We start from the raw sequence: 14,701 nt of genomic DNA on the forward strand, positions 1-14,701 counted from the left end.
TTTTTCCTACGCTTTTTCGGGGTTGCCGTTTTTGCCTGGCACCTTTCTTTCTAGGAGATGGCGGCGCCGCCCGCGATGAGCCGGAGAATCGTCGCAACGCGGTTGTCGGCGAGCTTCCGCGACGCCACCGAGATTCGCCTGGGCCCGGTTCCGGCAGTTTTTAAACCGACGGAGGTTCTCGTGAAGAACCGGTTTGTCGGCGTGAACGCAAGTGATATTAATTTTACCGCTGGTAGGTACAAGCCTGATGTGAATCCCCCTTTTGACTGCGGGTTCGAGGCGCTTGGGGAGGTTGTTGCTGTAGGAAGTAACGTCAAAGATTTCTTCGTTGGCGAAGCTGTGGTCACACAGTCTTACGGTGCTTTTGCTGAGTATCAAACGGTTCCTTCTCGGCAGGCCAAGAAGGTACCCTCACTAAAGAAAGAGTGGCTTCCACTGGATCTCAGTGGCACGACTGCATCCATTTCTTTGGGGGAGGTGGCCAAACCTCAGGTTGGGGAAGTGGCGATTGTTACTGCTGCCAGCGGCGGCACTGGTCAATTTGCTGTTCAACTGCTGAAAAAGGTCTACCGCTGCTTTGTAATTGGGGTAACATCATCTCCCACAAAAGAGGCGTTTTTGAAAGAACTAGGATGTGACAGTGTCATCGTCGACCAACGGGAGTCTGTTGATGAAGGAATCAAACGAATTGCCCCCACAGGGGTAAACCTTGCATACGAATCAGTTGGAGGCGAGATGTTCGAGTCTATAGTTAAAAACATTGCGCTTAGAGGTCGCATACTCTCCATTGGAAGCATATCTGGATATAACGATGGCAGTAGTTGGATACAACGTGCTTCAAATTATACACCAATACAAACGAGACTCTTGTCGAAAAGCGCCACATTGCACGCATTCTTTTTGCCCCATTTTGGCAAGTATGCTCGTCGTCACTTTTCAACACTGTGCGAGCACTATGAATCTGGGCTTATAAAAAGCTCAGTGGACCCATTCCCATTTAAAGGATTGGAAGCTGTTCCTGATGCTGTTGATTATATGTATGCGAGGAGGAACAAAGGTAAAATTATTGTTGAAATATGAGGTGGGAAACATACACATGTTATGTTTTCTTTCTTGTTGTTATTAGAGATAAATGACACTATGCGAACAGTAGCGCATTACTTGTCTTTTTTTTCTATTTATCTCTCTCTTTTTTCCCTCTTTTCCCTCCCCCCATTTTTTCGTGCATGAGTATGGGATGAGGTGGGGAAAGGGTGTGGGGAGTGGATTTTCATTAAAAAAAAACTGTCTCCAATGTTATTTCGTTCACATTTCATTGTTGTAATTTTTCCCATTTTCTTTTTTTCTAATTTATTTATCTGCGCCATGTCTACACATTTAAGAAGAACTGAGTCATGATCCAAACCTTCAACGACCTTATAAGCCATATTTCTAAAGTTGGCACAAATGATGTACAGTGGGCTTCTCAAAAAATGGGTGACGAAGAGCTGGAGACTCTAATTGCCGCAATGGAAATGTCCCCTATTCCTGTGGAACAGATCGATATTTCTAGGAATGAAATAACATCAACTGGCGCCGCAGCGTTTTCTCGTTTTATACGAAAAACACCCAGCGTAAAGGAGGTGCAACTTCAGGACAACCATATTGACGACGTTGGAGCAAGGACCTTTCTTCATCTGTTCAGCAACCCTGCACACCCAAAACTATTCAATATTGAAGGGAATCCTTGCTCCAAAGCTTGTGCCCATAATTTGGCACTTTTGGCTCGGAGTGACACATTCCCCAAAGAAGTTCAGAGGGCACTAATTACAGGTGAAACAGATGAATTGAACCTAACTGGAGTTGACTACAACAAAACGGACCCCCGTTTGGTTCCGTTTTTTGTTGAGAACATGGAGGGACTAAAGAGACTGATACTGTCTGGATGTTCACTTAGGGACGCCGGTGCTGGTGTGGTTGGAGCACTCATTAAAAATGCCCCTTTGTGTCATGTGGATCTGAGCAACAATGATATATCTGAAGTTGGGCTTACACAATTTATTGAATTGAGCGACCTTTCGAATCATCAGACCATTACGTCTTTGTCCTTTGCTCATAACATTCGCATTGGCAATTTTACGGCTCAGAACCTTTCGAAAACCCTTTTCCAAAAGAATTACAAAATCACCTTCTTTGATTTGTCGGAAACATCTGTTACCTCCAAGATTCGTGCTATTGTAGATCATGAATGTGATCTTAACAAGCAGCCACGTCTTCTTAAAACAGTTATGGTAGGAATTTCGACAAACAACCCGGAATGTACATCTATTAACCTTCAGTGGGAAGAAGGGATGGAAGAAGCCGCACGTTTTATTGCTCCTGTTTTAAAAGACAATACGCATTTGTTGGAATTGAACTTGGGCAACTGTTCATTGGGCGACAAAGGTGTGCAGCTTTTAGTGGAAGGAATACGTCAGAATAACAGCATTCGTGCCGTTGTTTTTCCCAACAACGGCATTACGTCTACTGGAGCAAAGCTTCTGTTTCAGTGTGCTCAGCAGCGTCCGAAAATGGAGGAAGTGAACCTTGCAGGAAATCGCATCACAGACGAAGCAGCCTTGTCAATATTGAGTGCTCTTCGGTTTAACAGTTCTCTTAAAAGTATCAATATCACCAACAATTACATCAGTGCAGACTACATGAACGAGGTTGAGGGTTTGTTATTGATAAACCAATCACCAAAGACCATTCAAAAGCTTCTGGCCGAAATTGAGGCTAATGATTCTTCTCTTACCAAAATATCCCTTTCAGGGGGCACTGGGGATGAATATTGTAATGATGCTTCTGTGAAATTGCTTTGCCAATCACTTTTGCTGAACAGAACTGTGACCTTATTGGATCTCTCCAGAAATGTTGTGGGTGACTTGGGTCTGACTTCCATAGCTGAAATGCTTATGACCAACACCACTCTTACACATTTGAATCTTTCTGAGAATTCTATATCAAATCGTGGTGTTCAGCGTCTTTGCGACGCCCTTCGCACAAACGCCTCGATTCAGGAACTTGACCTTTCGAACAACGTGATAAATGACGATGGAGTGGAGGGTTTTATTGATGTTCTGAAATTCAATGAGAGACTGGAGAAAATTTCTTTGAAGAAGACAGGCGTTTCAGAGAAGATGTCCACTAAGATCACAGAGGCTGCTGATCTTAACAAGGAGCCGAGTAATCTCAAGGGGGCAGTCTACAGGCTACAGAAGGGTGACACGCAACTATCTAAGCTTGATTTGAGCAGAGAGAACTGCACGAGGCCGCTTGATGATCAATCGATTACAACGCTTTGCACTCATTTACGGGGGAGAACATTTATTGAGAGTTTGATTTTGAAAGGTAATTCCGTTGGTACAGAAGGGTGTAAGAGCATTGGAAGCCTTCTCTCATACCCAGGTTGTGGAATCCGTCTGCTGGATCTGTCATCTAACCCTGTTGATGACAATGGCCTACGTGAGTTGGCCAGTGGACTCTCTTCCGATTATTGCGTACTGGAAGTCCTTTTATTGTCCGAAACATCAGTGACATCAGCAGGAATTGATTTTCTGACCACGGTTCTGAAGCAGAATAAATCTCTCTTGGAGGTGGACACACCAGAGGGTGTTTCGGCGGATTCATTCTGTCTGATGAATCGGGAGCTCATGGTGAATGCCCAGCCCAAGTCCCTAAAGCCCCTATTGGCATCTATTGATGCCAACGACGCTATATCAACGCTTGTATTTAGGGATCCAAATGTTCCTTTTACAGATTCGGCATGCCAATTACTTTCTGCTTCACTGGTGAAGAACGACCACATTACTGCTGTCGATCTATCACACAATCAATTGACGTGCGATTGCATGCCTTTTCTGTTGGAAGCTCTTTCCAGGTCCACAAGAATAACATCTGTTGATCTTTCCCATAATCGTATTGATGATAGGGGAGGGAAGTCTCTTGTGTTATTTATGCGCGAGAATGATCATGTTTTGTCGCTCGCTCTGGAAGGGAATACGATATCCTCTGAGACTTTGAGTACAATCGACCAGCTGTTATCTCTCAATGGGGGTTCAGTCAAATTAAAAAAGATACTCCTAAAACACTGGACAGGCAAACTCAAGGATGAAATGATTGACTTGAATGCGCACGACGAATTCTACAAGCTTACGGACAATGATGTTTCTCTCTTATGTGAAGTGTTGGCAGAAGCAACATCGATCCGGGCCGTTGATCTTGGAATGAACTGTATAACAGATGTTGGGTGTGAAATGATTGCCGATGTACTTCGACAAAACCACAAAATCGAAGCTTTGTATTTGGATTATAACCCTATTGGAGAGGCTGGAGGCGAAGCCCTTTATAATGCGTTGAAGGTGAACCATCGGCTTCACACGCTTTTTCTTGAAGGAACAAATGTACCTGGTGAGATATGGGAGGATATTTTGAGTCTTCTTCACGTTAACGAAACCCCGCTCAAGGAAAGGATCAACATGAGAGACCTTAACCTGGAGGACGTTGATGATGATACACAGTTTAAGAGCACCGACTATGCTACTGCTCAAGAAGAAAAAGTGGGTGATGATGCACTCCACCTCTATTTGGAGCCACGCAAACCTCTTCTCTTGAACAACTAAATAGGTTTTTTTTTTCATTTTCTTTTTCATTTTTCTATGAGCCACCCATTTATGAATAGTCCTCTTTGCTAAAGTATGCATTATGTACACGAGTCTTATGTAGATGTACACGGGGGACCAACCTCGAATGTTTGGGAGAACAAAATAATGGATGATCAGTTTTTTTTCGTGTTGACTTCATGCGTAACTTTAAATATTTAGACCATAAAAAATTCTCATTGTATCTCTACTTATTTGGTTTTGTTCTTTTTTTTTGTGTGTGTGTGTACTTCAAAGCGCTGGTACACACGCTCGTATCTAGAAGGGCTTGCACCACGTCACATTGTATCGGGGCCCTGACTGTGTGTCCGTGTGCGTAGTCATAAAGGAATGTCATTCACACTACCTGAGACGATGATGCCGTTGGCCTCGAGAACGGTGAAGGAAAAAATTGTTCCTGAGAAACAGGAGAAAACCGAAGCAGAAGCTGAACGACTTCTTACATATCAGAAAAAAGAGTTCGAAGACATTATTGAGCGACAACAGGAACGCATCCGGACCATGCGGACGACTGTTACTATCGACATCGAGTGCAATGAGGGACTGCGCCGTGCCCAACTATTAGCAGAGAAGCGGGGGCTGGAAGAGGAGCTGGATGTCCTTACTGGGAAGTTAGATGATCTTCATGCACGCTGGAAAGAGGCGCGTCAAATGGGCAATCACGAATTTCAGTGGGGAGAGATAAAATCTAACCTTGAAAAAACTATAGGCCGCACCTGTGACCTCCAGGCGGAGATTCAGATCTCGGGAAAACAGTTAGAGGCGGTTAAAACATCGACCGAAACTGAAAAGGAACGGTTAAACACAATTCGAAAGGAACTTCAACGGACACAGCAGCATGTGAAGTGGATGCTGGAGTGCCAGACTGTTGATGAACAGAATTTTAAGAACCGCATTCGGGACGAAGAGGAATACCTTCGACAACTCATGGAAGCACGGGACACGACAGAAAAAGAGGTTGCTCAGTTAACGGCGAAGGAAGGGCTCGAGATGCTGCCGCTTCAAGAAGACGTCGACGTGTTGGAGATGTACTTGGAAGAAATGCAGAGGCGCACTCACGCCCTCCAGATCCAGTGTCAAGACCTTCGACATCAGGTGGAGGAGACAAAGAAATCGGCAGAGGTATCGGATCAAGCATCGCTGTCATTGGCTTATCAGCGTGCTGTGGAGTATGTTGATCAGAAATTGATTCAGTCTTTGAATGGAAAACAGGAGCTGGCGCGCCGTCAGCGTCTCGTCCCATTGTCTGTAAATACCAACAGGGCGCTATGGCTGCGGAATTATCTTGATGTGTGGAACGGCATTTCCCACGACTGTAAAAGGATACTTAAGGATGCAAAACCTGTAACTGAAGGTGACATTACAGAACGGAAGCGACAAATTGAAGTCGCACAGCAAAGACTCAATGAAGTTACGGGTGTGCAGGGCGGAGAATCGAGGGAAAAGCAAGGTGCTGTGATGATGGTAGAGAACTTGTTTTACTTGATGCGAGAACGGCAGAAGACAGAAGCTCAGCTCCAGCAACGTCTTGAAGAGGCTGCAAGTGGCATTGGTGAACCGCCTTCGTCTTATGTTTCTCTTGTCAAGACAGAAGGGTACAACGACATGATTGACGATGATGACGATGAACCGCTTTTGCCAACTGAGTTAAATGAGCAGCTGATTGATCCTATTGCGGAAGAAAACCATGAAGAGGCTCTTGATGAAATGCGCAGTGCGGTTGAATTCACTCCTGACAATTTGAGGGAAGTTGAAAAGCTTCAGCTGGCGGCACATCGCTCTCGTGATCAGTTGCGAGTGTTTCTGCAGCAGAAATCGTTGCTATTAAATGAGCAGAATGCGCGGGCGCATGTACCACTGCGACGTGCAGTGCCGTATGTCCCACCGAACACAATAGAGGGTGCGCTGAGCCAGATCCAAGAGAAACTGGTTGGCGAGGTTTTGAGTTTTGTGAAGAGCCGAAAGCAGAAAATAGCGCGGGGACATATAGATCCGCGACAAGAGACTATTTCATCGGATCCACGTTACACAGTTGAGGCAAACGATATACAGGCGAGGGCGCGCCGATTGCTCTCTGAATATCGAGGCACATCCTTCTCTGCTGCTGATCGCAAGTGGAGCGCGACGCGGCCGTCTCCCGTATCGGGCGTATTTCAGCGCATTATTGTAGAGGGTGCTCGCCTGCCGCCCGATATCATGAGTGCCTCACCAGCGCGACAGGCAAAGTATTTCCTGTCGTGTGCTGTACGAGGCTTCACTGCCGTAATGCTAGATCCGGGAAGCGCTACTCCCACTGTGCGGCAGCTTTTTCTCACTAGGGATCTCAACTGGCTTTGCGCGCGTGACGTGACCAAAACGGAGGTGGCAGGACTTGATAAGGTCGATGTCACTGTGAAGCTGTCGGATGTGTGCAACATTATTGTGACACCAGACCAACGAGTCACTGTATCGAAGCTGAAACCGGACTTCTCGTTCGCCATTATGGTAAACGCGGGGAGAGACCGTAGTGCCTGTTGGGTTGTGCAAACTGACAACAGCGAGAGCAGAAGATTTTGGGCGTATGTGCTTGCGTGGATAGTTAATGAAGCTGCATCCAACAACAAGGATGCGATTATCGTTAGACTAAGGGCCGCGAACGAGATCCTTGTGTTGGATGCTGTAGGGGCAACCGCGGATAGCGTGGAACCCACGGATCGTCATGGGCTGCTGGTGCAAGTTGATGACAAATGATGTTGTGGGAGTGGAATTGTTTTTTTCTTTTTCGTTTTGACGCTTCCTCTACCGCTTTGGTGCTCCTATCATTTCTACAAGTTTATGTGTCCGCCACTTTTGATGCATTCCCGTCTTGTTTTGTTTCCTCAGCCTTTCGCAAGCGTGTGAAAGTGCTCACCTTTCTACAGTGTTGTCTTCTCTTGTTTTTTGGTTTCCGGTTTCTCCCATTTTTTTTTTTGTTTTTGACAGAAAGAAAACGGGGAGAATACTCCGTGATGACGTCGCAGAAGGCGCATCAGCCCCTGTTTGTCCTCCAGCAGCACACTAGTGCTGTGATGACGTGCGCATTGGATGCACAGGGCGTGTTTCCACACCTCCTCCTAAGCGGCGATGTGGATGGTATCGTCAACCTGTGGGACCTCGAGCTCCGCGCTGTGTTGCTGTCGTTCCCGGCTGTTCAGGCAGCACGGCCGGCACCACAGGGCGAGGGCAAGGGGTCATCGTACGCAGCGTTTGCAAATGAGGGAGTCCTAAAAGTTGGGTTCCTCGCCTTTCGCGGATTCAGCGACGCAGCGACGGCGGAGGAGGGGAGTCTTGAGGTTTGCTTCTACACACAGTGCAGGAATCAGCATCTCTACATCTGGCGCGCCACGCTGGGTGATGGGGAGGGTGACTCCAGCCTTGAGGGAGATACGGCCGATGTGTGCAGGGTATCATTGGAACTGCTACACACGATCAATGTACCGCAGCATGGGTTCTGCACAGTGCCGAGCGTTCCACTTCCCTCTGGTGAGATGCAGTTGGCGGTTCCGCACGACAACGACGGGGTTCTTAGCTTGTGGAATGTCGACGGCAATGCCAAGGAAGGCACCTCACGTGAGGGGTTGCGTGTTTCCTGTTGTCAAAGTTTTCCTGCAGCTGGTGCTGGAACGAAGTGCGGTATTATTATGTGCATTTGCTACCGAGATAGTGAACATCTTGCCGTAGCGTTTGAGAGTGGGCATGTGTCTCTCAACAACACGCGTGGCGAGCGGTTGGCTATTCTGCGTGCCTTCGCGGAAACAGCCTTGGCGTGCGTGTGGTCAGGCAGCACTGTTCTTGCGTCATCGGCAGAGGGCCAACTCCATTGCTACAGAGTTAGTGACCTCTCGAGGGAAAAAGACGGGCCTACAGAAGATGAGGGCTTTTCTGTTTCTCTTACTGTGCAATGGGAGGTGTCTTTGCGCAAGGGTGTTGGGAGCCTGGCTCTGCAGCGCCATTTGGCTGTGGTTGGGTCGTGGGACCACACGCTGCGACTGTATGATGAGGGGTCAGGCCGTGTTATTACCATATTAACGTTTCATAGCGGCATCGTCAACGAAGTGGCTATGGCGCCTCTTTCAGCAGCGCAGTGCGCTTCCTTTGGTTTTGATGTGCGACATCCTCGATGGTGTGGTGCTCAAGTCCCCAACAGCGGTAGAAGCAGCAGTACAGAAGATGATTCTGTGTATCTGTTTGCCTCCGCGGGTAAGGATTTCACAATTGCTTTGTGGCGTGTTGACTTCAAGGTCCTCCGCGCAGTGGCGGTGTGTTCGGCGTGAAGTGGCAGTGAAAAAAGCCCTAGCGCCAACGAAAATAACATGGGTGGCTGATGGGTTGCCACCTCACTGCTCTTTGAAGTGAGACTGCACCAATACGTCAGTTGTTGGAGGCGCAGAAGTGGCGCTGTGACGTGATCGATATGTTTGAGAAACGAAGAAGAGGAACTCAAAAAAAAAAAGTAACTAAATGACTCCGTTGACACTTAAGTGCACTTGTTTCTTCTTTTGTATACTTCAATTGAAAGGAGTGAGAAACTGGGCTCACATCAGATAAGGCAGTGCATTGATCTGAAGGGAAGAGTGGGAGTTATAAACAAAAGAAAACAAAAATCAAACTTTTTTGATGATGCCATCGTCGTGGTCCATCATGCACGGCCGCTACATGCCGCAGGAGGTGCTCGGCACCGGTACCTACGGGCAGGTGCTGCGCTGCACTGACACTTTCACCGGGGAGAAGGTTGCCGTGAAGGTGGCTCATCGAGACGAGGCGTATCGTCGCTCCGCGATGAATGAGATGCGTGCCCTGCAGCTTCTCTCCCGAAGTGAAGACTCACTGCAGCTGTTGGACTTCTTCGAGGACCACGGATGCCTATGTATCGTGTCTGAACTACTGAGCATGAATTTTTACGAGTTGCTCCACACGGGTGGATTTAGACCACTCCCGCTAGATGCGGTGCGTGTGAGTGGTGAGTGTGTCTTGAGGGCTCTGACGGAACTGCACCGCGTGGGCTACATGCACTGCGACATCAAGCCTGAGAACGTCATGCTGCGCCACAACAAGACCAGCAGTGGCAACGCGGAAGACTTTACGCGCACGTGCCTTATCGACTTTGGGGCTGTGCGCCACTTCCACGAAAACACATACTACGACGTCCAGTCACTGTGGTACCGCGCACCTGAGGTGTTGCTGGGGGTCCCGTACACTCCGTTGATCGACTCCTGGAGCGTTGGCTGCTTGCTGTTCGAGTTCTACACCGGCAGGCCGCTCTTCCCTGGCGAGGGCCTGCAGGAGCAGCTGGCGTACATTGTCCACACCGTTGGCTCACCTTCTCTGGAGGCCGTGACGAACGGCGTAAACGTGGCGAATCTGCAGCTACCGTGTGTGGGAAGGGACATGAACATAGAGGAGAGCCTTAGCCGTCTAATTATGAAGTATCGCCACAACTCTGGCGGCGCGCGGAATTCATTTCAATCAGCAGCTGAAGAGGCGGCCTTTGTGAACTTACTCTGCCGGCTGCTGCAGCCAGACGAGAGGCGACGAATGTCGTGCGCAGATGCGCTCCACCACCCATTTTTCACCGCACACCACTCCAAGAGCGGCATCAATGCGGGTATCAATCTTCAGCCTATGAGTTCGTGTAGCAGCTGCCCCATGATGGCATGTGACTGCGGGTTTGGCGGTGGTCTTTCTTCTACTTGCAGCGATGCTCATAGCGTCAATTGCTTTGAGCACAGTGTGCCACATCAACAGCATCAGCCCCCCCACAGCCAGAGTCCACCTGTGATGCCCACAGGTTGCAATTCCGTCCCTTTCGTGACTATTCGTGGCAGCACACCAGCGGTGGTGGTCGCGGCACCTCAGCTAGCAAGAGCACCCAACATGGCCGTCTCACCCCCACATCTGTTTATACAGGGAGCAGTGTATAAAAGTCCAACTGCGTCAATAGCACAGCAATTCCCCTTCACAACGCGGCAACAGCAACAGCAGCATCTAATAAATACTCCTGTACAGCCGATGGCTGGCTCGTCTACGAATGACTTTCAGTCTTTTGTGCCAATGATGCGGCAGGGGCGGTGCTGGGGCCCAGCAATGGCTCCGCCGCAGTACCAGTTTTCGCCGCTGGTTCTTCCCATGTCGCAATACAGCCACGACTTATGCAATGACAGACCCGTTTACCCACGGAGTGAGGACTTGCTCGTGTACGGAGTCTCCATTACGAACCATCCGCATAGGATGGTGTACGCCCCGTCGTGAAGAGGCATTGGTTTCCTTTCACTTCCAAGGCCTGTGAGAAGCAGGGAGTTAAGAGGTGAGCCAGCCGGCATACACAACAGCAAAACGAAAACGAAAAAAAATTAAGATACAATAAGGATTGATATTTTTTTTTCCATTTCCGTTTGTTGTTCCTGTTACAAAGCATCAGTCAGAGTGTCCCGTCTATGTTTCTCTTATTTTGATCCATTTGTCCCAAGGGTCACATGACGCTTGAGTGGTTGTTGCGGGACACATCATCATGTACGTTTTCCCGTCCCGTAGTTTTTGTTGTGCAGAGATGCGAAGCAGATGCTGCACGATTTTGTCTTCTGCTTCGTTGTGGGGCCACGCAACCGCGCCTACTGCTGCAACGGCTGCTCTCTCGACGCGTGTAAAATACTATGCATAAATGCATAACAAAGAAATAATATAGGAAAAAATTGAGACAAACCAAAAAAAAAAAAAGGAAAACGAAATGTGCGGCGTCACAAGCGCGAGCACATGCAGATAAAATACACCCAAGTGAACAGACACAAATGCACACGGCAGGAATGCTTCGGATTTCTGTTGCTTCGTTTTGTTTTGCTCTCACCCTTGTTGAAGCGCACTCTCCTAAAACACGGTTTCCAAAACTCTTGATGGGCGCGTGGTTTTTGTTTCGTTTTGTTTTGTTTCTTCGTTCTTCTTATTTTTAGTTCCCCCGCTCTCCCTTTTCGTTCTGAGCGTGCTGCACCAGACACCATGCATGCACACAGGCAGGAGGTATTTGTTTCCCTTCTCGCTTGTGTCTTTTGTTTTTTTTTTTCTGTTTTCTCCGTGTTGCCGCTGCGGTGCTGTTGAGTGACGCTGCCACGGCACCGCCCGCCACCCACCCCACCCACTCCACGCACGCCTCCTCCCCTCTCCTGTGGAATTCATCACGCATTAACAACAACAAAAACAGCGGCAGCAGCAGCAGCAGAAGCAGCAGGGCTCGCATACACATGCGTGTATATGCACACAATGATATCACAAAAGGAAATGGACGCAAACAGTCAAGACAAGTGGAGCAAAAATACAAAGAAGCAAAGAAAAAGTACTGCGAATGACAGAAATATCAAGCAATGAATTTTGAATGTGTGTGTATATATATATCTACGCATGTGTATGTGTGTGTCTGTGTGTGTGCAGGGCTGTGTTGCTTTGGAGGGGAACGAGGCCTGGATGCGAGGCAGCACTATGATGTGCGATGTGAGTATGCGGCGGAATTGTACGCCGCCGTGGGGTGATCCAGGGGTGTATGCTTCTATGTTGTTGCATACATAGCTGCATGCCTGCATATATATATATATATATATATTTGTGCCTCCTCACTGTTGTTTCTTTTGTGAGGCACCACACTTTATATGTTCCCATTGCGTTCGTGTGCACTGTTCCCTTTTTTTCGTTTGCTATTTTGTGTACGCTTCGTTTCTGACTCTCTTGCAAAAAAAAAAAATCGTTTTGTTTGTTTTCTCTTGTTGTGTATTTGGGCGCTGCGTGTATTTTACTTTGAGGCTTCTTTTTGTTCGTGTTTTTGCGTTTGTTTGTTTTATCTGTTACGTGGGCCCTCCTCCGCTCTGTTTCGCCGTGCGTGCCGCAGCCTCCCAGCAGCAATGGCCGCATATAAGTTACCGGTGCGCAAACGGTCCCCCCCCCTCCAAACTACCGCCACCACAACAAACAGAAAATTTAGGCAATAAAAAAACAACAACAAAAGACGCAAAGCACACTTGATTTAGTTTATTACTGTTGAAAATTTCATTGGGAGTGAGGAGGGGGTTGCGTGTGTGTCGGTGTGCGTACGGCTGCTGCGCACCCAATGGAGGTGCCGTGGCCGAAGCACCACCACCCTACAGAGACAGAGACAGGGAACATGCAAAATATAAAAGAGAAGGCGGCATGCCTGGGGTACTGTGAAATGGGTAATTCGTGAGTGGAGTGGCAGCAGCAACAGGGGGTAATGCGAAGATGAACGAAACAAATTGTAAAAAACAAATACGGAGCGTTCTTATTCCCACTACCACGACTGGGATTATTCCTACTACTTCCAGTGTTGTTCCCGCCTTCGCTGTCATCGCTATTCTTGGTACAAACACAACGTCGCCTCCTCGGTGTCACACACACACACACACGCACACTTGTAAATGCGGTGACGTGTGCGTGTGTGACAGCGAGCAGGCCTCTGTACCGCCCTTCCCCCTTTGTTGCAGGAGTGAGGTGGCCTGTTGGTATGCCAGCCTCTTGCTTCTTGTTTAGGTTTTCCTACCCCTGCTTCTCTCGTCATCGGTTCTTTGGTTGGTCGGACGTCGTTCTTTCATTCTGGATCTGTCCCCCTTCCGTGTTTTCCGCCACTGTAGTTCCGCCCGCCCCCTTTCCCCCTGTTAGTGGAAAGGGGCGAAGTCGGGCGTGTACTGCTGTTTCTGTTGCTGTTGCAGCAGACCTGCGCGCTCCTTTTTTTCATGCGGGTGACGCGCAGAGGGAAAGAGAGAGAGAGAAGAGAGAGAGAGAAGAGAGAGAGAGAAGAGAGAGAGAGAGAGAGAGAAGAGAGAGAGAAGAGAGAGAGAAGAGAGAGAGNAGAGAGAGAGAGGGAGAGAGAGAGAGATGACGATGCCCAGAATGAGAGAAAATGCGGCACTCAGAGCAGTATGATAACACCAAATAACTCAAAGAAAAGGCGTATCTTTTCCAATGCTTTCGGTATGAGCGATATCTTTGATTCTCCCTTCACATGATTTTTCTTCGCGTTGTGCTCTTTTGTTGTATATGAATGTTCTCGCTGCAGTTGTACGTCCGCTCGTCGTCTCCCTGTCCTGCGGGACGCACAGCACATGCCTACATGCGTGTGCCCAGCGTCTAGCGAAGGCGGGAGAGAAAGGGAGAGAGATGCCGATTGGATGAACGGCAGCTGTCAGAACAGCAAAGCCGGGAGGAAGGTGATGTGGGTTAGACCATGGCCGCTTCGTAGCTATGTGTGATTTTGTTGTGTTTTATCTCTTTTTCGTGCATGACTCACTTCCATTTTTCATGGATTTGTGGTTTCGTCTGGCTTCAAGGCCTGAACGTAACGGTCACGGTTGCGCCGTTCATTGGTGCGGCAAGGCACCTATCCGACCTGCTGCAAAACAAGCCGGGGACACGCTTTCCCGTCGGCGCATCACCACGTGGCAGGGTCGCTTGCACAAAACCCCCTGCTGTTCACCCTTCCGAATACCTCCCCCACTTCTTTTTTTGTTTTGTTTTGTTTTGCAATCGTACCGACTCCAGTGTTTTTGTTTGTTTGTTTGTGTTCGTTGTTTTTGTTGTTTTCTGACTTCGTTTGCCTGTTTTTTTTTTCGCTGTTTAGCTTGATGATTCTTCCCTCATATACCCTCGCGCACACTTACCTACCCGCCCTTCCTCGTTTGTTCGTTGTTGTTTTTTTCCCACCTTGTTGTGTTCATTTGTTCAGACTTGTGTTGGGGCGTCGAAACCAGGTGCTGTTGCGGCTGTTCTTTTCCTCCTCCCCCTGACGGCTCTCTTTCTCGCGGAGGAGGTTCTTTTTTTCGCCCTCCTAAGCTCGAGTGGTGGGAGGCGGGTGTTGTGTGCTGCACCACCGCCTCCCCTGGGTGCGGGGGGAAGTGGGAATATGGGGAAGTACGGCCGCAGTTACTGTTACTGCTGGTTTTTTTTGTATTCTGCTTTCTGATTTCCTTTTTTGTTAGTTTCTGCTTTTGTCTTTTCCTTGTGGATTGCTT

At 48.3% G+C, this 14,701-nt stretch overlaps 5 protein-coding genes across 5 annotated transcripts; all 5 read left to right on the forward strand.

The window, feature by feature from the left end:
- Window positions 1-57: 57 nt before the first annotated feature.
- On the forward strand, window positions 58-1,080 carry DQ04_04181000 (oxidoreductase; the record flags this gene model as incomplete). Its single annotated transcript, XM_009313395.1, has 1 exon — window positions 58-1,080. One exon carries the CDS (start codon window positions 58-60, stop codon window positions 1,078-1,080), a length of 1,023 nt encoding a protein of 340 aa, XP_009311670.1.
- A 314-nt stretch (window positions 1,081-1,394) lies between these two features.
- On the forward strand, window positions 1,395-4,640 carry DQ04_04181010 (hypothetical protein; the record flags this gene model as incomplete). The annotated part of the gene is made up of 1 exon (XM_009313396.1): window positions 1,395-4,640. The coding sequence occupies one exon, from the start codon at window positions 1,395-1,397 to the stop codon at window positions 4,638-4,640; it is 3,246 nt and encodes a 1,081-aa protein (XP_009311671.1).
- A 369-nt stretch (window positions 4,641-5,009) lies between these two features.
- On the forward strand, window positions 5,010-7,409 carry DQ04_04181020 (hypothetical protein; the record flags this gene model as incomplete). Its single annotated transcript, XM_009313397.1, has 1 exon — window positions 5,010-7,409. The coding sequence occupies one exon, from the start codon at window positions 5,010-5,012 to the stop codon at window positions 7,407-7,409; it is 2,400 nt and encodes a 799-aa protein (XP_009311672.1).
- A 257-nt stretch (window positions 7,410-7,666) lies between these two features.
- DQ04_04181030 (hypothetical protein) lies at window positions 7,667-8,971 on the forward strand (the record flags this gene model as incomplete). The annotated part of the gene is made up of 1 exon (XM_009313398.1): window positions 7,667-8,971. The coding sequence occupies one exon, from the start codon at window positions 7,667-7,669 to the stop codon at window positions 8,969-8,971; it is 1,305 nt and encodes a 434-aa protein (XP_009311673.1).
- Window positions 8,972-9,314: 343 nt separating this feature from the next.
- Window positions 9,315-10,946, forward strand: DQ04_04181040 (putative protein kinase; the record flags this gene model as incomplete). The annotated part of the gene is made up of 1 exon (XM_009313399.1): window positions 9,315-10,946. The coding sequence occupies one exon, from the start codon at window positions 9,315-9,317 to the stop codon at window positions 10,944-10,946; it is 1,632 nt and encodes a 543-aa protein (XP_009311674.1).
- Window positions 10,947-14,701: the final 3,755 nt, after the last annotated feature.

This window comes from Trypanosoma grayi (genome assembly GCF_000691245.1).
Source record: "Trypanosoma grayi strain ANR4 Tgr_418_V1, whole genome shotgun sequence".
Taxonomy (NCBI): domain Eukaryota; phylum Euglenozoa; class Kinetoplastea; order Trypanosomatida; family Trypanosomatidae; genus Trypanosoma; species Trypanosoma grayi.